Source organism: Lithobates pipiens, unplaced genomic scaffold (genome assembly GCF_037356315.1).
Source record: "Lithobates pipiens isolate NorthernLeopardFrog02 unplaced genomic scaffold, aLitPip1_a1.2 Scaffold_8, whole genome shotgun sequence".
Classification (NCBI taxonomy): domain Eukaryota; kingdom Metazoa; phylum Chordata; class Amphibia; order Anura; family Ranidae; genus Lithobates; species Lithobates pipiens.
Window position 1 is genome coordinate 502,595,448 of NW_027507903.1, and position 23,067 is coordinate 502,618,514.

At 41.9% G+C, this 23,067-nt stretch overlaps 1 protein-coding gene across 2 annotated transcripts in view; it reads right to left on the reverse strand.

Moving 5' to 3' along the window:
• Positions 1-23,067, reverse strand: part of CREB3L2 (cAMP responsive element binding protein 3 like 2) — a 100,518-nt gene that overhangs the window by 16,170 nt on the left and 61,281 nt on the right. The window contains exons 3-6 of one of the 2 annotated variants that reach the window (XM_077469239.1): positions 15,230-15,405; positions 14,259-14,346; positions 11,251-11,435; positions 7,288-7,434 (exon numbers count right to left, since the gene is read on the reverse strand). In XM_077469239.1, the coding sequence (XP_077325365.1) occupies positions 7,288-7,434; positions 11,251-11,435; positions 14,259-14,346; positions 15,230-15,405 (596 nt within the window). Of the gene's footprint in view, positions 1-7,287; positions 7,435-11,250; positions 11,439-14,258; positions 14,347-15,229; positions 15,406-23,067 lie in introns of both variants that reach the window. The other variant, XM_077469238.1, reaches the window with a different exon arrangement.

The window sequence follows — 23,067 nt, forward strand, 5'->3', positions numbered from 1 at the left end:
GCTTAGATTGCACTGTGATTGTATGCTATGTATTATTGTAACTTTTATTGATACTTGATGCACATTTTCCTTATTTCCTTGGGAAATAAATAAGATTTAATTGACCTTAAACGTGTATTGATTTCATAGCCAAGGGTGATAGCATTGTGATAGTAACAATAACATGTGCTTAGCATATTGAGTGATAGCTAAACTATAGGGACTGAACAAAGGAATACGTAACTGATAATAAGAATAGAGTGTATTGATCAGTTACTTCATTTGGCACCCCAGAAGGCGTGTAAAACGTATTTTTACACAGAATCCACAAAAATCTAAGGTATTTTTGTTTGAGTCCCTGTAAGCACAGATGCTCAAAGCCACCCAGAACTGGAAGTCATCTTTAGTGTGGACAAGATTAGCGCTGGCTCGCGAATTCTGAAACCACGCTTGGATGAGCAGGAGGATTCTGGGAGATATTCCACTGGTAGAACGGACGCGTAAAACCTGGTGAGAATTGTGACTGATATATATATATATATATATGTACATTATTGTTGTGTTTGCTGCAGAAACTGTAACCAGAGGGCAAATTGGCGCACTGGCGAGATAAGGGACTGATCATCCCTGGTTATGTGATATAACCGCAGATTGACAGGATAAATCATACAATTTTGAGGGAAAAGTGGAAATATCCACGTGATTGTGAAAAAGCGGTCTGTCCCAATAGAAATTCCCTATGACCTGCTATCGGGTAGAAGAGCATTGAATAAGAGTGTGTTCTCCTACAGAAATTCGTGGGTAAACGGATTTGTATTTGTTGTTGTTGTTTTTTTTTTTTTTTTGGGTGGGACTACAGGTCAAAGCTAGCTTCTAAACAGCTTCCTCTATGTCGTTGTGTGCTTGGTATCTGATTGTTTAGTGTATTGCTAATGCACAGTGTTGGTTAGAGAGTGGCAGGAATTACCATACATCTTTGAGGAAAAAGTGGGAGAAGTATAGGTTTTTATTTCTACACACGTGAGAGTGAAATAGCTCTGGTCCAATAGAAGACCAAGGCATTGATTAAGAGTGTGCCTTGTGTCTTGTATGCTGTAGAACCACAAGTCACTGGAAATTTAAACGGTTCGTATTTTTTTTTTTTTTGTTGTCCATTTGTTATCTGTTTTCTTTTGTCTAAGCAAGTTTGCTCAACCAGTTGGTGTGGATAGGCTAATTAGCATATCAATGGAAGCCATTGAAGGTTTCGTTAGCAAGCATGGTGGGATTAGATTTCAAATTACTCACAAAGGTAAATTAACATATCAGTTTAATGAACTTTTAAAACAATGTGATGCACATAACAGTCGCATATTTAATACATCAAAAAAAGGCAGGAAACAGAGAATGGCCAATGCCTTATGCATGTTAATGAGAATGAAAGAAATTGCGGAACAAAAAGAATTAGAATGGTTTGCTGATAGAGAAAAAGTGATGGAACAGGTAAATGATATATCAATCAGGATTGAAAAGGCTGATGCGGATGCTTGTAATCGGATTAAACAATTAGTGGCTGAGAAATGTGTATTGCAACAGAGATTAGATGAATTAGAACAAACGTGTAAATTGAGAGAAAGTTGCATTGCCTCTTTGAATCAAAGGGAGGCTGAGAATTTGCAGGTTATCACAAGGCTTAAGGCACAAGCAGCCATAATGGAATTATCCTCCAAGTGTGCAATAGTGGAGGTACCCTCCACACATGCTCAGGGTAGAGAAAAGCCAGAAGTGAAATATGAAGAAAACCCGTATGCTATTATCACTGCAAATGATAGTACTGTGATGGGAATCGATGTGGAAGAAGCAAATAAAGGTGGGATAACTGCACTTGAAATTGACTCAGGAGTTGACACTTCGGATGACTCCTCAGACAACGAAAGTGTAAAGTCTGTGCATTCCAATCGCAGTAATATTATCCAGCAATGTGGGTTTCCAGCGCCATATGCTAAAAAAATGGCCTATGCAGGGAAACCAGAACTAAAATGTTTTTTGTGTAAAAGGGGGGGTCACATTTCAAAATATTGTCGGGCGGCGAATAATGATATCGAAAGGAAATTATACCCGAAAACGACCCCAAGGCTTCAGGTGTGTTATTCAGCCAGGTGGGGTAGCCATCCACAGCATGGAACCCATAGTAATCAAACCCATTTCCCGTTTAAAACGCAAATGCGGGGTCTAGAAACTAAAAAGCAATATGTAGGACAGTTGTGTAGAGTCAAAATGGAGATAGACGCATGGTTACTCAAATATAGCACTGGGGGAAACAATGTTAGCAGAACTTAGTGAGCTGCAAGCATGGTAAGAATATTCTGGTCAATGTTTCCCGGCTATGAAAAAGGTTTGATGTAAGTTTCAAGTTCAGAATATGATAGAGGACCTGGATATATACGGTATATACATTTTTTTTTTGTTTTGTACTTTTAGGGATAAACCCCTGAATTGGTATTGTGGTTTTTCTTTTGTGTGGTTAAAAGATGTTTCTGTTATGAGTTTTTTAATCTTGTGTTTCTTTACTCTTCTCTTATTTGTCAGTCTTTGTAAACTTTTCCTGAGTATCCAATACTGCTGATTAACATAAGAATTGTGTGTAATCACTTGTGTGTTCCTTTTTCCAGAGACCAGGAAGGAGTTAAACTGGTTCGTATACAGACATTTGCATTTGTTTGCAGGTCTCTCAAAGTGAGAACAATGGGAAAATATAGCAGAACATGGGTTAGGTTATTGTAAATGCATAATCGATTATCACATGGTACCATGAGCTCATTAGTTAGTAATTGTTTGCAAACAATGAAAAATAAATAGTACTAAAAAGAGTTACAAATGAAGCTAAAATGTTGTGATGATACATATGCTTTGTTTTTGTTTTCCCCATTAACTAATTGTATTTCAGATTGGAATAAGCACTCTTTGCAGGAGAAAAGTCCATGGATGGTGTTAACTAAAAGTTGAGTGTTTGTCATTGTTTTATGATGGTTGTCTTGTCATGTTGTTTGTGTGATCATGGCCAGATTTTTATTGTTTTTTTTTTAATTTATTTTTATTTTCATTTTTGTTATTTTTTTTTTTTTTTTTTTTTTTTTTTTCTTCTAAAAAAAATTTTTGTTGATATTGGTTTAGTCCTCTATGTTAGTTATATTTTTATTCAGGTGGAAAAGTAGTAGGTCTAATCCACCTGAAAGGGGGGGAATGGACAATGCCCTCAGTTAGAACCAGTCACCTGAAAGGGGGTAGTGCATACATCGTAAAGATACAGATAGATGCATTGTTTTTTTTAGTTTGTAAAATTTGAAGTTTTTGAGAAGCAACACTGACGTTCAGTTTTAAACGGTTTTTGATCATACCATGGGGATCCATTTTACAGCGGGTGTAGCCTAAAGAGGTCATGGTTGTTTGGATAGTTTGGTCAGAGTTGCAGAAGCCAGGAATACTGAGGTCCTGGGCTCCAAGGAGGGAACTATAAGTAAACATGGTAAGCGATCAGATATTGTGGATAAGAATTTGATACTGCTCTTGTTTTCACTTCCAGAATCCAAGTGGAGCGAGAATTGGAGAGGCTTCTGGAAGATGGATGACAGATGATCATCTGGTTGGCAGTTTGTCTGTGCCACACCATACCACAAATTTGTTCTGATAAACATCAGGAGAGGAAAAAAGGAAAAACTTGAAAGATTCAGAATATACTTGTTTTTTTGGTATGGACAATTTGGTGCTAATGCTGAATCTGAAAGACTGTGCCTAGCAAGAGAACTTGTGAAATATTTTGCTAAAGTCTCTCCTGATGAATGCAAACATGTTATTTATACATGTGCAATGGGTTGGAGGTTGGGGAAGAGTTATGACACATCCAATCCGTCAAAACATGAAAATGTAAAATATGTGGTTTTTTGTTGGAAGGAGGAATTGAAAGAAGAAAGGTTTTAATGTATTACATGTATTGGTGTAAGGGAGTTAATATGGTGCAGGTACCCAGGAGGCATACTGGCGCTTATGCATAATAAGGTAGCTGTGGATCAGACTAAAGGGTGCCAGGTGACACATCAATGGGGGAAAACTTCCTCGTAGGGGTGGTGTCTCAATCCTAGCGGTCCTAGAGAGAAGCTTTCGGTTACAGGACATGCGGGACACCAGAACTAGAGACGAGGAAGATACGCCCGGTTGGTGTCTCACCTGAGAGGTTGAAACCCTGCACAGATAATGCCAGTGAATACACACAGGAGCATGCTCCGTTAAAATAAAGGGAACAAACGCTGGCTACCAGGGTACCGTAGGACTTCACCACATGGTGCTGCAACATCTCATGGTGGTTGACAAAACCTATCACCCTATATGTGCTGAGTATACACTGAATCAGGTGCGGTTATTGTACCAGTGACTTACTCCCAGAGATGAGAATGAGGTCCATGCAGGATGCTTATTTCTGAGGAGTAACCCGAAAGAGAAGGGATGTATTCAGCACTATATTGGGGGGGAACAATAGCTGGGATGGGTGTTGTTAATGGAGGGGACATCAGCCTCCTGAGGAACAAACTCACAGCCATAGCTTCAGAGAAGGAGCGTGACTTTGTTACCCCGGGAGATTGGTGGTATCCTTGATAACATTCAATGAAATCACAGAAACACTCAGGTTAGAGTGGCTCCGGATTTTGTCAACCATGTTGAGAGGTTGGTAGGGAAGACAGAAACCTGTCATTGGCTCTGGCGCGCACTCTGTGGCAGGTGGAAATATCAGCCAACATCAAGCTGAGTATACCGTCTCTGTATGAGGGGCAGTGGCCTGATGAGTTAGCGTCACCGCTCAGTAAGATTTTGCCAAAACACGTTGCTTACACTAATCCAAAATAGTGGTCGAATGCCTGTATGGGTGGTACTAAGTTGGATTGTGAAAGGAGTTATGCTGTATGTTCTCATATACAGAAGTGCAGACTTGGTCTGTATATTTGGTGGCAGCAATGGGCTTACTGACTGGGGACTCTATCTTGTTGCATTTGAGGCTATATCACACATGTGATCAGAGAAGATGAACGCTGGAGGCAGGTTGATATTTCCCTTTGTCGGAAGCATGACCATGATGTCCTTGGTAGGCCAGGTCAATACATGGGGATGAACGAATAATGTTGGGAAGTTATTTCTCTCTGTATTCTGGATGGAGAGGTCATTGCTGGGAAGAAGGCACCCAGGTATTATTTAGGACATAGGCGAGTTTTTGTTTCTTTGTCCTAAAGAATACCGGTGTAGTGTTAGTCATGGGACTCGAGGGTTCCTTGAACCTAACCGTAGGTAGAGGTGCATGGTACACAATGGGCGTGATCTCTGAAATCCAGGTACAGGGGTGGAATTGTGTGGGTTTGGTAATTGTTGTAAACTTATATGTGTAGTTAAGCGATATTTATCTAGAAGGGTCTCCCAGTTGTCTATGCAAGTTGAGGGACGATTTGACAGTGAGCTCTCTGTGTACAAATTGGAGACGTTGCTGCCAAGTCAGAGCCCTGCAACGCCGCTGCGAGCAAGCCTGCCTAATCCCGACCCGTATTTACAGTAAAAGGTTATAGGAGGTTGGGAGCGGGGTGCGTAATACATATATAAGTATATATTATGGTAATAAGTTGATTTATGTTTGTGGTAGAGTATGACCTATGGGTATTGTAGGCTAGTAATATGGGCAAGAAGGCCCTCCTCAAGACTCTGGGTCTGAAAGCTGGGTGATATGTTGCTCTGAATGGGTGCTGGTGAATGGTGAATGAATGGGCACCCCTTGCCTGTACTGCCGTCCTGAAGATACCCAAGATACAGAATGGTGACATGGAAGCTGTCGCTGAAGAATGGTGGAGATGTGTCACTCAGTGGCAAAGCGGCACGTGTTGGGAAACATTACGTGGTAAAACAATTATGGACTGCTCCATAGGACCTGTTTCTGCACACGTTGAAAACACAACGTGGTAAGACACTTGTGTACTGTTCCATAAGAGATGTCTCTGGAGCGCTCGTTGGAAACAACCACGCGTTACACAAGCTAAGGACTGTGCCACAGGTGCTGGTTCGGAAGCACATGTTGGGGAACCACACACGTTAAGACAGTTATGGACTGTTCAAAAGGAGCCGTGTCTGAAGAAGGGTGGTATGCGCCTTTTAGGCGCAAAGCGGCATATGTTGGAATCAGACAGGAATTATTATTATACATCTACACCGCTGTTTGTACAGCCGAACGCAGCCATGTTGATGTTTGCATGACACATGTTTAGAATGTATAGAGGAATGTGGCAGAATCTGCATATCAAAGGAGTTACCTTCAGCCCAAATGGTGCACACAAGCTTCAAAGAGATTGATGACAAAGACGGCCCAGGGCACATCAGATGGGACTGGCCACAAAGCCAAATATGGCAGAACAGTCAGTAATATTAGGAGGGCTGTCATGTGAACACTGATTGGTCCAAACCAAATGGGACTGGCAGTAGGGTGTGGTATGGCTGAGGTATGTTTGACAAAAAGTGTTGTGACCTGAGATCTCTCTCTCTGTCCCTCTGTATTCCATCAGGAGACCCAGTCATGAGGTGTGGCTGCGAAGGTCGGATAAGTATGGCTTAGATTGCACTGTGATTGTATGCTATGTATTATTGTAACTTTTATTGATACTTGATGCACATTTTCCTTATTTCCTTGGGAAATAAATAAGATTTAATTGACCTTAAACGTGTATTGATTTCATAGCCAAGGGTGATAGCATTGTGATAGTAACAATAACATGTGCTTAGCATATTGAGTGATAGCTAAACTATAGGGACTGAACAAAGGAATACGTAACTGATAATAAGAATAGAGTGTATTGATCAGTTACTTCAATATATATATATATATATATATATATATATATACACACACACACACACACATATATATATATATATATATATATATATATATACACACATATATACATATATATATATATATATATATAAAAATAAAAAAAGGGAGGAACACAAAACGTTAATGGACAAATGGAAAGCTCACATAGCCATAAGCAGTATAGCATACAGATGAATTATCGGGGTGGTAACATAGTTGACAACAAAGCAGTTATGTAGCAAAACAACTGAAGCCATGAGACCAAAAAAGAAAAACAAATCCCATTGACTATCACAAATGAGCAGATACTGCTAAAACACACAGGCATACATGGTATTCGCCTGGAATTCTACATTATCAGCCTGCTCAGGCAAAAGAAAACACATTCGCTAATAAATGCTATTTACACAGTTTGTGACCTCACTGACCTTATTCTTAATCTTCCGGCGGATTTTCTTCAGCGCTTTTTCTTCAGCCTTGGTGAGGGGCAATTTGGTAGGGATGGGGTATCCCTCTGCTATAAGGGTCCTCTTCTCTTCCTCAGTGAGCATTAGGGGCCCTGTTCCTTGAAGCTTCTGCAGAGAGTTAGAATAAAATGTATTAGAAGGAAATGAATATAAAATTATTGCAGAGTTCTGTATATATAGATGAATTCTATTGCAATGAATGAGGTTTGTGAAAGACCCATGAGAGAGATCCCTCAAGAAATTTCTTAACGTATTAGGCCGCGTACACACGGGCGGACTGTCTGACGGACTTGGTCCGCTGAAACGTGTTTCAGCGGACAATCCGCTCGTGTGTGGGCTTCAGCTGACTTTTTCAGCGGACAGTCTGGCGGACTAAGTCTTTCGGAATTTCCGTAATATTGTCCGTCCAAACTTGGTTTCAGCGGACAGTCCGCTCGTGAGTAGGCTAGTTCGACGGACTAAGTATGGCGCATGCTCAGAAAGGATTTACACGGCGAAAGGTTGCATTGCAGTGTATTGGATGTCGTATTTCTAGTCCCGTCGTACGTGCTGTACACGTCATTGCGCAAGCTTTCGGCGGACTATCTGTTCATCGTGTGTGGTCAAGTCCGTTCATTCGAAAGTAGGACGGACTGTCTGTCGGATTGTCTGACGGACTTAGTTGGGCAGACAGTCCGCCCGTGTGTACGCGGCCTTAAGAGAAAATGGATCGCAGTATGGGCTAGGAAAATGTGTTTATGGACACCACCATTATAAAAGGCAATTCAATGCAATGCACAATACATAGTATTATTTTTTAGGTTTGGATAGAGTATAGAGGAGTTAAAACCCCTACTAAATTATTTTTGTGGTCTGTGTCCTGCTGAGGAGATTTTTCCTTCACTTCCTGTCCCAGAGATGCAACAGAAAATAAGAAGAAATCTCCAAAACTGAATTCCTGACTGGATTGCTGGATTTTTTCTTGCCTCTTGCTCTAATGGCAACTTAAAAATGTTTGGATTTCATCCCACCTCTGTCTATGAGGAAATGATGACCAGAACAAATAGAGAAGGTGAATCTTCCCCCAGCGGACACGCAATAAAAACTTGATATAGGGTACAAGCCTTCTTCACTCTATCCAAAACCAGCTACGAGCAGATGTTTAGGTCAGCCCTGTCATTGTGGCTGTTAGTAAGCAGCTGCATATTCATGTGCCCACTTCTGCACATTTTTCTGCAGGCACTGGAGCATTCACTGTATACATTATAAAATGCATAAATGGGCGGCACAAATGTATGCCCTGGCATGGGTATGTGCTACACGAGGGCATTGATTTATACACCTTGGTCATTAATGGGTTAAAGTGAGGTGATTTATGCAATATATAGGGCAACTCTGGGAAGACAGCTCTGTGGCAGGCTCTGCTGGGCCTTGTTGTTCCTCCACAACTAGAGGCATATTTGGTAATGTCTGGTTTATGATGGCTGAAGCTCTGCAGGGAGAAAATGCTAACATGCCCAGCCGCTCATGTAAGTGTGAGTCACTGATGAATAGGACAATTGTGTTCTCAGAATCAGTATGGGGGAGAATACGCTGTACATTGAGTCATCAAATGACCATTAGCTTCCTACTGCCAGTTTTCCACTGCAAGCTTTTTTTTCCCCCCAGAGCTCTGTATAACACAGTCTAGTGTTGACTGAAATCTCCATCATGGGCATTCTCTCTCAAGGATCTCTGCAACCCGATATTAGCTTGGATAAATCCACTATTATTATTTGTCTCCATCGTGCCAACATATTCCGTGCTGCTTTGAAGAGAATGACAATGAAGTATATGCTACAGGAGGCCATACAATTTACACAGGGTTGGTTTACTAAATGATTACAGACTGTTCACTTAGCATAGTGAATGTTCATTAAGCTTATTCAATAAGATGAAGCCGTGTTCATTTCAATCATCTGATCACTTTTTCATTTCCCTTGCAGAAGATTGGGCTTTCAAAGTGAACACAGCTTCACCTTATTTACTAAACTAGGCGAACATTCACTTTACTAAAGCCCCATACACACTGTCAGTTTTTCTTCTGAGTTTTTCCTTCAGATTTACCAAAACCATGTAGTAGAAGGGCCTGCCTGATTGCATACAAATTGAAACTCCTAAGGTTTAACCTCATATTATATGGTTTTGGTAAATCTGAAGGAAAAACTCAGCAGAAAAACTGATAGTGTGTATGGGGCTTAAGTGAACATTCTGGGTCTCATTTTTATCATGCAAATGTCTTCCTTTAGTCCGGCAAATTTGTCTGGACTGAGATGATGTCATCAATCTGCTGCAGGCCGGAGAAAGCATTTTCTCAGTCTGCTCTTCCCCAAAGATCAGTCTGCAATGTTGTAAGAGGTTGAAGCATGGGCTAATCCATGTCAGACATTTGTGAACACAGCCAAGGACTGCACAATCACCAGGATTTATAAGACTATAAGATGGGGGGGGGGGGGGAGTTACTAAAACTTGTGCACACCAAATCTGGTGTAACTGTGCCCGGTAACCAATCAGCTTCTAATTTCAACTTGTTCAATTAAGCTTTACAAATAAAACCTGAAAGCTGATTGGTTACCAGTGTTAATTTTGACAGCACATTTCGATTTAGTTTTAGTCTAAAGCCGCGTACACACGAGCGAAATGTCCGACAGAAAAAAAGTCAGACGGGAGCTTCTCATCATATATTCCGATTGTGTGTATGCCCAATCGGACTTTTTACATCGAAAATTCTGATGGACCTAGAAATAGAACATGTTCTAAATATTTCCGACGGAACCAATTCCTATCGGGAAAACCGCTCGTCTGTATGCTGTTCCGACGGACCAAAAACTATGAATGCTCTGAAGCAAGTACGAGACGGAAGCTATTGGCTACTGGCCTTTGAACTTCTGTTTTTTTTGTCCCGTTGTACGTGTTGTATGTCACCGTGTTCTTGACGGTCGGACTTTGGTGTGATCGTGTGAATGCAAGACAGCTTGAGCAAAATTCCATTGGAAAAACCTTCTGAGTTTATTCCGACGGGAAAACCGGTCATGTGTACAGGGCATTAGTCTTAGGACTAAAATGGCATTTTAGTTTTAGTCCCATTTTAGTCGACTAAATCTCCAGTACATTTTAGTAGACATTATATACTTCTGGAGTGAAAAAATCGAATGTTATTTATTATGGCATTGAGGTATGAACATGCACTACAGACCATTGTTAATTTTGCAGTCAAATTTCAATTTAGTTTTAATCTTAATCTTTTGACTAAAATGGCATTTTAGTTTTAGTTGTATCTTAGTCATCTCAGTCATTTTAGTTTTAGTCGTATTTTAGTCGACTAAATTTATATTATTTTAGACTAAAATATTTTAGTCTTTTAGTCGACAAAATTAACACTGTTGGTTATTAGACACAGCTGCACCAGATTCTGTGTGCAACAGTTTTAGTAAATCCCCCCCATGTCATATATGAGCTGGCATCTCAGTCCAAGAAGTAGATGATAACCTTGGATGATGCCTGAAAAAAGATGGTTCTGCCCTTCTGGACAAAAAGCCAATGTTACTGTGATTTCTGTGAAAGGGAATAAACACCTGGAAGTGTAACTCTTACATAGGAATCATGAAAATGATATCTGATTGAACACCACATTGCAGGCTCAGCAGTGCAGGGCATACAGTACTATCTTTTGGAAAACAATACCCATGATTATCTACAGTTTTGCTGCACATAATACACATGTTAAGGACAGCAAATTACACTTGCATAACCTATTTCCATCATCCTGATACTAAAGGAACCATAAAAAACATGCTCCTAACATCAGCCTTGTTTACAGCACTGTGATACTTAACTGGCCCATACAACCTGCTGAAGATCTTTGTGTACTATACACTGCAAAGTAAATAAATGTTAAGTACTTACATGTGGAGCAGTCAGAAGGGGGGAATTTGAAAGTGCAGAGGGGCTGCGAGCTGTCACTTTGTTCCCAGACTGTGATTGGACAGGACTGGAAGGTGGGAGGGACCGGCTGGGGCTCTGGCCTCCTTCAGAATCACTGCCATGGCTGCTGGGAGGAGTAGGGGGCAGCTGCAATGTGTCTGATGATGCTGCTAAAAGAAAGCAAAATATTTTTTAATGGCAAGAGTTAAACTGTAGTGGCATAACAATTTACACAATAGCCCTTGTGGCTGCTATGTGGCCTGGACTAATAAAGGGCCCCATTATGGAGATGTTATGGAAAATTTACCGGAAAGCTTGTTATAAAATAGTTGTTGCCAAACCTTAATGCCCCGTACACATGATCGAAAATTCCACCAGCAAAAGTCCGATTAGAGCAATTGGTCGGAAAATGCGATGCTGTGTATGCTCCATCTGACTTTTGCTGGCGGAATTTCAGCCAGCAAAAGATTGAGAGCATGTTCTAATTTTTTCGGTCGGAAAAAGTTCAGATCGGAAATTCCGATCATCTGTACAAATTCCTACGCGCAAAATTCCTACGCATGCCCGGAAACAATTCAACGCATGCTCGGAAGCATTGAACTTAATTTTCTCGGCTCGTCGTACTGTTGTACGTCACCGTTCAGTACTAATCTTTTAGTTTTACTTGTCCCTGCAGCCTGCTTAAAAAGTAAACTGCAAGTGATACCGAATTTGCTGATAAACACGAGTTTTAGACACCCTTCCAGCCTTGAAGCCATTTCTTTATACCGTATTCTACTGCAGCAGCAGCTCCTGGCCACCATTGGAGGGAACACCTCCTTGCAATTTAGGATGTATAATCAAGTACGAATAAAGAATTAAAAATAAGTGATGATAGTGCAGTTATTACCTTAAAGCGGGATTCCACCCTAAAGTGGAACCTCCGCTGATCGGATCCCTCCCCCCCTCCGGTGTCACAATTGACACCTTTCAGGGGGGAGGGGGGGTGGAGATACCTGTCAAAGACAGGTATTTTCACCCACTTCCGGGCATAGACTCCCGTGGGAGTCTACGCCATTTCCTGCCCTGCCGCGCTGTCTGCTGGGACACACACGGGTCCCAGTGACAGCGCGGAGATTTCCTATTGCGCGGCGCGGCTCGCGCATGCGCAGTAGGGAACCGGGAAGTGAAGCCGATTCGCTTCACTTCCTGATTCCCTCACCTAGAATGGTGACTGCAGCAGCCGAGAGCCGAGCGATCGATCGGCCTTGATGGAACCTGGGACAGGTGAGTGTCCATTTATTAAAAGTCAGCAGCTGTAGTATTTATAGCTGCTGGCTTTTAATATTTTTTTTTTTGGTGGAATCCCTCTTTAATAATACCAATGGATGCTTGTGTATTGGAGAGCTCTAGCTTGGTCTCTGTCAGCTCTACAGAGAGACCACTGCTTCCACACAGAAAGCAAGGGTCCTTCTCTACAGAATGCTGGTGTGGACAGGCTTTTCTACTTGGTTGTGACTGTTTTCTAAAGAAATCAAACTGTATAGTGTCCTTTTTTTTTATGTTTTGTTTTGTATTTTTATATGCATCTTCTGATTGTGGGGGAACACAGCTTTGTATGTAATATGTCGCATTTTGCTAAGTTTGTAAATCTCAATAAAAACTATTGGAAAAAAAAAAAAAACAGACTGTGTGACTTTTGTCATGATACACCCGTAATGCATTTATCTGGCTTATGTGTAATCTGTTTTTAGGGCATTTAGGGCTTTTCATACAGACATTTTCCAGAAAGAAAAATAACATTGTACAATATATCACAAGATCAAAAGATACTGTATATATATATCAAGCCCTACATAACTTAAAATGGATGTAAACCCCAAAAATGTTTTTTTTTTTATTAAGACTTATATCTGTTACAGCATAGGATGTCATGGCATCTGTGCCCAGTCATGTCACGAAGAGTTAATCCAGCTCTGCACAATCCTCTTATCTTTCTTCAGCAAGATAAAAAACAGACACACAGAGAAATAGGTGTCAGTTCTTCCCCCTTGCTGTGAGTGACAGTGTGAGAGACATTCTGTGTACTTCACATTCCCCTCTCCTTTCTTCTCCAGCTCTCCCAGGATTGGCTGTTCCACAATTCAGCATGATTGGGCATGCTGAAGTCATGTGGTGACTTTCCTGGGTTTTGACTGGATGTTAGTGATCATGGGGCATAATCCACTAGACCAGCAGAAGTTCAGTGTAAGAAATATTGATGCCTGGCCAAGGAGAGTGTAGAGGTGGGCAGGGAGTCTACTGACATCACGACTCGCCCTGGACAACAGACATACCCACAGAATCCATAGTTTTGCAGGCCTCCCAACAGCTAAAGGGGAGATATGACAAGTAAAGATATATGCAAGAGGCGTGTATATCCTTATAGTTCAGCACTATGGAAGTAATTTACAAATTATGAGAGTTGGTTTACATCCATTTTAAAGACCATGTAAATGATTTTATGCTAAAGCAAACTTGTGATCATTTATGTGATTTAAGCTGAAAATTTTGTTGGGCTTTAGGGTTTATGACCCTTAAAAAAAATGGAAATTCTGAGACTTAGGGGTTTATTTACTAAAGGCAAATAGACCACAGTTGCCCTCTGCAAGTGCAGTTGCTCCAGTAAATTAGGTAAGGCTTCACTTTGCAAAGAATACCCAATCACGTGCAAGGAAAATAAAATAACAGCATTTTTGCTTGCACATGATTGGCTGATGGAGGTCAGCAGGGCTTCTGCTCATTTAGTAAGCTCTGGCGCAACTGCAAAACACACACTCTTTTGGCCTTTAGCAAAAAAAAACAAAAAAACCTAAGAATCCCATAAGATACAAAAACCCACGTCATTCAATTGATTATGTTTTCTAACCCGCAATTAAAAATGCTACAATCTGTTGCTTGTGGTCACTATGTTGCTTTATGTTTTGTTGTTCTTGGCATAATCCCCTGTTACAAATTCGGGGGACACTCACGCTCTTTGGGGCAGAGGTTGAGGAATTGGTCCACTTCGTGCGGCTCCAGCTTGATTTGGGGCAGAGATTTGGGGCTCAGTGGCTTCATCTGCAAGCAAACAACAGAACAGGTGTCACCACTTCCTGGAACCTCTGCAGGAGAGAAGTTAATTTCATAAATTGATCTCATGCTTATTACATATCTGTCTTGTTGAATCCTGGTTATCCAAGACTATGCTATTACAAGTGTCATAATCTGACCATTCACATATAGTTATACTCATATAGGGTCATTCAATAAGTCAATGGCAAGAGCAATAATGGTGTGCATGACTCAGCAGACCATCCAATCAGGCTTCAGCTTAGTGAAATTAAATACCGTATTTAGCAGCGTATAACACGCACAGGTGTATAACAGGCACATTCATTTTAAGAGGGAAGTTTCAGGAAACAAGTTAAAGCGGAAGTAAACCCTGATGAGTTTACTTCCTCTTTCATTTCCTGCAAAGGCAAAGCATAATGGACTACTATGCATCGCATAGTAGCCCATTATGTGTCACTTACCTGACAAAGGAGCCAGCAAAGTCGCCGCTGTCCCCTGTAGTCCGCCGCATCCATCTTGTTGGTGGGGTCTCGCAGCTCCGCCGCTGTCATTCGGCGAAGCCGCGATGAAGTCACTCCTTGACGGGAGCCGAGACGCGAAGTCGCCGCTGTCTATGGCGCCTGTTTTCGGGCAAATATCTCCTAAACCATATAGGTTTAGGAGATATTGCTTGGACCTACAGGTAAGCCTTTATCTAGGCTTACCTGTAGGTCAAAGTGGTTTGTAAGGGTTTACAACCACTTTACATTTTTGTATTGGCATATAACACGCACGCGCTATTTGCACGTGATTTTCATGGTGAAAAAGTGAGTGTTATACGCCAATAAATACAGTAAGTGAAGCAGAGGAGACTAACCCATCACTGATCACACACACACAGAGTTCTTACCTGATCTGGCTCAGGCAGCTGTGGCAATACATCCACTTCAATAGGCGCTGTCATTGTGTTAGCCATCAAGGTGACCGAAGGGGCGAGACCTGGGCTTTCCTGCACTGGAACCTCCATCTTTATTTTGTTGGAAGTGAGCTGTCCTCCGAAACACCAATCCTCCCCAGCAAGATCACCTGTAAAGAACAAAACACAAGATTCATATGAAGAAAATTAGCAAATACATGAATACCAGTCAATGTGTATTTTAGAAGACCATTCTGGACCCACTGAGTACAATGCGACAGGTTCAAAAGATCAACCCTGCCACCCACTGCTTCATTGCTCCATCACAGCTCCTGGAAAGTTCATGGTCCAGTTACTGGGGAACATGTGACCTACTATCCTACCTCCCAGAATGCAACACTCAAGTCCAAGCAGCAGATCACCAGTCCCATATACTGTCACATGAGGGAGGATAAGAAGTCAAAAATTCCATGTAAGTACAAATAGGAAGTTACACAAGGCATTGGGCTTACATCTCCAGTGGAGGAACATGGTGGGGTGGCTCTTTCAAGAGTGGCTTTGTATCCTGCCACCCTACAATGACTCTAAATGCAGGTAAACTGCATTGGAGGACATACAACGAAGACCAAGAAATAAAAACTAGAGGATCCATTGTAACACATTACTACAATGCATGGTAACGCAATGCAGATGTTTCTTGCAATGCAATGAAAGGTTAAGCGGGCCAGAGATTGATCAAAAGTTGGCTGATTCAGCAAGAACTGGTCGAATTTTGATCCACCTATGGCCATTGCAGTTTTGTAAGAAGTCGATCTAGTGATCAACTTCTCATGAACGGGCTTGTCGGAAAGTATTTGTTCAATCAGCACTGCAGGCGATCACTGTATTCTAACAGAGAAGGAGTCGCTACTGTCAGAATACAATAGCATAGCAGGGAGGAATCCTCAATCCACCTCACTTGTCTGGATGCGGGAATTCCTAGAGTTTTTTTGATCAGCCCACAGGCTGATCGAAAAAAGAAAATCTGATCACTGTGTGGCCAGCTTTATTTGCACCCAGACGCACATCTACAATGTCAGGCAATAAAAAAAAACAAAAAAAAAAAACAAAACGCACAAACATATACTCTATGCATTGTGTGGTTAGGCCTATTTTTACATTATTTGTGATGCGTTGATAGCCCACTCATTTGCACTTCATCACACAACGGTGTCAGTAAACCACTTGTGACGATCAGTGGCAAACAGTTCTGAGCAACTAAGGGATGAAAACCACATATACAATGTACCGTATTTCATTTCTAAAGAATGACATTACACATCCCATAAGCAATGCAAAGTAAGCAGATTATTGTGCAATATGAATAGAGGCTGCACTTTGCCTCCTGCCCACATGCTTTCACTTCTGGGTTGTGCAGAATGACAAACAAGTGTTATCTGGTCAGGCAGCTATCCAGGGAAGGACTGAACTGTCAGCCAGCAGGGAAAGTGACGTCTGTGCAGAAATCCAACACCTTATGGCTTCCAGGTGTTTTCTATTTAGAAAAGGTAGATAACCCCAGCATTGACTTCTACCGCTTACACTGTATAGTAAACTCTACTTGGATGACCTTAAAGCGGACCTTCAGTCATTTTTTTCAACTTTCCATCTATTAAATCTTCTGCCCTTTTTGTTTTAACTTTGGATAGTAAACCTTTTTTTTTTTCATTCAGCAAATACCTTATACAGCCCACTTCTTGATTCTTGTCTGGTCATTACCCTAGGCTTATGACATTGTGCACAGCTCTCTCTCTCACTTTGCTGAGAGTTTGCCAGGAGGGAGGGGGGGAGAGTCATTAGAGGGCCAATGAGAGCTGGAGGTGTGCCTATTTGTGTCTGTGAACAGGCAGCAGTTTTAGCTGCCCACAGTTAAAATGGCTGCAGGGAGGGGGATTTCTGCAGTATTTTTGGCAAGTACAGAATCACAGTATATATCAAATAATATGCAAAGTGGTTGGAGGGAAGCTTCAGAACGGCAAAGAGCAGACTGCAGTTCCTCTTTAAAAGGTTCTGCTTGATATCAATTGCATTTAGCATACACTCAGTACAGTTCCAGAAATAAAAGTTTCAGAAATAAAACAGCCCTTATGCACAGAAAGAATTTGTAAACCTCTGAAATGAAAAACTAAAAAAAAAACATATCATCTGACGCCATACCCCCTCCTCTAGCACATAGCAGGCAATTGACAGCCTTAGATGTGCATGTTTCCCTATGAAACTGTGTATGGGGGGGAGGGTATCTTTTCCCTCCACTCAGATCCCATATTACACTCAGCTCTGTGTTGTACAGTGTGACCTCAGATACCAACCCCTGCCTCCTTGGAAGCTGTTAAAGTGATTGTATAGTCTTTTTTTATAACTTTTACCTACAGGTAAGCCTATAATAAATGCGCATATCAATATACTACTTTTTTTTTTTTTCACTCTTTAGTCACAGGGTGGGTTGGGAAGGGGACCTGTAAAAGATATACTGCAGCAAAGAAAGCTCAAGTCCACTCCCCTCACAAACAGGACTAAGCTCTGTGACAGAGCTGTGTAAATCTCAAGGCTGGATGGATAGAAATACAAAACCTTTGCCAGGTAAAACAGCCCTCATATTAGAATCACGATACACGGTTCGAATTAAGTTATTTTATTTTATTTTTATTTTTTAAGGACACCGTGCTGGTCCTGAGGAGCTGCGGGCAGGAGTTTTTAGGCAAGGCCGTGGCTTTAGCCTAGTCCGCAGTGTCCAGCCTTGTGGACTAGGCCGAAGCCACGGCTTCACCTAAAAACTCCTGCCCACAGCTCCTCAGGACCGGCGTGGTGTCAGCACCGGTCCTGGGGAGCTGCGGCAGGAGTTTTTAGGCGAGGCCTCGGCCTAGTCCGCTGCATCCAGCCTTGTGGACTAGGCCGAAGCTGCGGTCTGGCCTAAAAACTCTTGCCCGCAGCACCTCAGGACCGGCGCGGTGTCAGTGTCAGTCCTGGTGAAATTTTTTTTTTTATAAAAATCTAAAAATAATGATTTGCTGAAATTTTGAATCGATTTGACCTCTCAACTCGATTCAAGATTTAAATCGATTTTTTTCCCCAGCCCTACCTCGTATATGTATTTAATTGGTGTATTTAGCAGTTTGCCTGCAATTCAGCATTCATCAAGCTCAGGCTACAAATTTAGAGAATATGTGTTGCTGTACGGGTTATTGTGCTTTGCTTGTTGTGTTTTTCAAAATGACAGGTGCTCTTGTATTCTAAAGAATCGCAGTAAATTCATCATCCACCTTCCTGCACCTTGACACTCAAGGAAGTCTTACCCTTTTTTATCTATAGCATCGCATATTGTTTCACCAGGAACAATAAAAGCTGCCACACCTGTCATTTCTTTCAGCTCTTTCCTTGTTTTCTGTGTAATATACACAATGGGAAGTGAACACGAGTCGTTCCAAGCGATAAAAGCCCATAGAACAGCGATGTGCATGGGTGCCAAGGTTCGCTATCACTGACCTAGATGATGATGGATGTCCTCCAACTAGGAAATGAGATAGATGGTCTATCTGATTTGCTGCAGCTTCTAATGCACATTGTGAGAAGCTCACAGTGTGCAGTGAAATCAGAGTGAGACATTTCAGTATAGGAGAGGAGCCTGTACAACTATGCAAGACAAAAAGTTAAGCCTGGAATTCAGGGTTAAAGTGTCACTAAACCCACAATAGTCAAATCAGTGTGTACATACTTGTTCTACTCACTGTGGAACCTAAAGGGTTAATCCTCTGCATTGTGTAAGGCGGCTTTTTTTTTTATCCTGTCTTCTCTGATCCTCCCCCTCTTCCGCTGTCCCCAACCCATCTTATGATAGAGCAGAGCCTTGGGGGCACTGTGCGCCTGCTCAGTTTGGTGTGTATTGCTAGAGATGTATTTTTCTTGGAAAAGTGCATGTGATCAGCATAGGGCCAATCAGTACTGTCCAGACAGAGGGTTAGGGGTCCTGCAGCCTCATAGGACAGTCAGAGGAGAATAAAAACTCATCCTACAAGCTTTAACCAGACACTGATAGAAGTCACAAGTGCTGCTGAGAAAAAGTATTTATCAGTTTATATTTACTAAAACAATTGATTTTCCATGTTCTGTGGGAGACCAAATATAGTGAATGCAGGGTCCTGGGTTTAGTAACACTTTAAATGGGTTGTAGGCAGCAGTTTTCTTATCTTAATGCATTCTATGCAGCAGCCCCCCCATCACCCCCTAATACCTGAGCCCCATCTCTGTCCAGGGGTGTCTTCAAGTGTCTCGGCCGCTCGAGACCCTCCCTACTGATTGGCTGAGACACAGCAGCAGCACCACTGATCGCCCGCTGCTGTCAATCAGTCAAGTCAGTCAGCCAACCAGGAAAAAGAGGGGACCAGGCCACAGCTTCATGTCTGAATGGACACAGGGAACGGTGACTGAGCTTGGGTGCCCCTATAGCAAGCTGTTTGCTGTGGGGGCACTCGACAGAAGGGAGGATCGGGGCTGCTCTGTGCAAATCCACTGCAACAGAGCAGGTAAGTATACACGTTTGTTATTTTTATTGAAAAAAAATAAAAAACTGACTTTACAATCACTTTAAGGGTCCATTCACACTAGGAACTGCTCTGCAGTTCCTTTGTGATTCCCATGCAGTTCTGTGCAACCATACCATACATAGTAGTGTATGCACTACTTTCTGAAATGCACAGCAAGTGGATGGCATGGTACTTTTGGTACTTTTGTACCATGCGATCGAGTGTGGGCAAATAAATTAATAAATTACTTTTCTATCAGAACTCTAAATCGACTTTGTGTTTAATATGCAAACTACAGTATCTGGTAATCCAGAATAAAGTGTTGTAGTGCCTGCCCTGTATTAACATTACCCTGTGCTTTATACACACCGGGCAAAGCGACAGATTTACTTTCATTAAACCCTCGCCAACAACATATACAGTATGTACCTTTCGTTTGCTCCCCATCGCTCTGTTCTGTTGCCAGCAGCAAAGGAAAGCTCTGGGTAAATAAGAGTTGATGGAGTCACAGCTTACGCAGGGCTATGAGCTCTCCATGTGACAGTACAGATTTGCCCAGAGCTATCACATGGAGGGAGTCCCATGCTCTGACATATTTCCTCCAGCCCCTGGCACCAAAGAGTAATGAGGAGTCTGGAAGGAAAGGTAAGTAGGTGTTGGGGGTACATGGGGGGATTAAAGCAAACCTGTGCATTCCCTGTAAAGATAATTGAAAGGCATGCTGTCCCTATAGCCACCTCTACCACCAAAAGCTATGACATACTGAGGAGTGGCCATGCAAACCTCCACATTTTATAAAAAATATTTTCCCATGTATAAGGTGTAATTTGCACCTAGCATTTTCTAAGCGCACCCTTTTTTGTGCACGTTTTCATGTGACACATATAGGGCAGCCCATTCATCTCAACAGTCTACCCTACGTGTGAAAAATCATGTAAAGTAGCTCCTGTAGATTTTCGCCATGTTGGGCCTTGCACATTTTAACATAATACAACGCCAGGGCCTTACGCATTTTAACATAATACAACGCCAGGGCCTTACGCATTTTAACATAATACAATGCCCATGAAAATTGAGCAAAAACGGCATCTCTTACTGAGGAACCAACTTATATCTCTAATGCCTCGTTTCCACTGAGCGGAACGGTTCGGGTCGGTAGAGTTTGGAAGGGTTAGAATGGTCCGGCCTATTCAAGTGAGCGTTTCCACTGCAAGTCGGACTGAACGGAGACGTGGTGTTTGTTTTGCGCTTTCCTTTGACGTGAACATTGATTTTTTTCTGTCAGCCAATCAGTGGAATGTATCATGTGATGCCAGTAGCTCCGCTCTAACCTGTACTGTACCATTTTCTATGGCCCAACATCTGAAGCAGGACCATGAATGGTGCGGTATGGTTCGGTTGTAAGGGGCGCTTTCATAATGGAAACACTCAAAATAGCGTACCGTACCAAACCAACCCAAACCGATCCGCTCAATGGAAACGAGGCATAAGGCTCCAATCATATCTGAGCGTTTGGTAGATGTGCGCAAAATGTGCACGTTTTTGCATGTGTTTACGAAACACTAACAGGTGAATTGTTTGACCGCACACTCTGCTAAAACGTAGTATCTTTATTAATCCTTCTCTCAAGCATGTATAAAAATACATAGCACACAGGAGTGCAAAAAGAAGAAATGTTAACGCGTTTCATGCCTCATGGTGCTTATTCATAATACACAAAACACGTTAAAAATGCATGCAATTGCGGCGCCCTTTATTAGTAATGGCTCCCCAAACAAGGCAAACAGACAAATGTTTTGTCATGCAGAAAAACACATGTCTGCTTGCAGTGTTTGGGGTGCTATTTATAATGAATAGCAACATAAACGCGACAAGCAACTTCAACTTGTTTCTTACATGCATGCAAAAAGGCGCAATTTTGCACGTTGCCAAATGTTCAGATGTGAATAGAGCTTTAGAGATATAAGTTTGTTACTCGGTAAGAGAAATCGTTTTTCTCAATTTGCATTGAAGTTACATTATGTATATACAAATGACATACAGTATCTAATGTTACCAAATGACACACAGTATCTAATGTTACGAATTGACACACAGTATCTAATGTTACCTATGTATATGCAAATTGTGTTAAAGCATATCTAAACCCAAGAACAAAAACGTAATATTTTGCAGCTTGCCAGTCCGTAGGTGTGATGGCTGCTTTTATTTTTATATTTTCAATTTTTTTTCTGTTATATGCACTTGCTGATCCTGCCAATAACACAATTCCTGTTCTAGGGCAACACTACTCACTGTACTGTATGTATGGAGGAACAGTGTTGTCATTCTAGAACAGGATTATAATTAATAGATTACCTCTCCCTCTCCTGGAAACAATGTAACTGATAAGAGAACAGCTCAGGCAAAGAGCGCAGGAAGTTACCAGGTCACTTTTTTTTTAGGGTTTGCATAATTGAGAGTGGTTGTAAAGGCGCAAGGCTTTTTACCTTCATGCATTCTATTCTATTCTTTGTGCAGCAGCCCCCCCCCCCCCCCCCCGCCCAAAAAAAAATTACCATCTCGATCCAGCGAGGTCTACAAGAGCCTTGGCTCACCGGGGACTCACACTCCTGTTTGGCTTTTTTGCAACAGAGGGAGCCATTGGCTCACGTCTCTGTCAATCACAGCCAGTAAGCCAACCAGGAGACTGACTGGCGGGGCCGAGCCACAGCTCCGTGTGTGAATTGACACACAGCCGCAGCTCGGGAGCGCGCGTGCTTGGGTGCCCCCACAGCAAGCTGCTTGCTTTTTGGGGCACACAGCTGGAGGGAGGGGCCAGGAGCGCCAGCAGGGGGACCCAAGAGGAGGATCTGGGCTGTCCTGTGCAAAACTATTGCGCAGAGCAGGTAAGTAGAATATGTCTGCTATTTTAGGAAAGACAAAAACAAAGCTCTAGTATTAATTTAACTGTTTCAACAGAAAATATTAGTTTCCTAACAGAAAGAATTTCAAACAAAATCGTTATAGGAGGAGCAATATTCAACAACACACAGCTGACTTCCTGTCCAGCCGTCCCATAGAAGAACACTACGAATGTTCTTTTTGGGTCTCACTGCTGGAAAAAACAAAAACAACCAGTCAAAGCAAAGCACAGCAATGACACATAAATGTCAGATATTTCAGTTTCTGTGCCGTGCAGACTTTACATACACAGGTGTGGATTTTTTCAGTGTCATTAGTACCTGTTTCATTGTTATTTTTAGGCAGCAGGTGCACCAAACAAGGGCTACT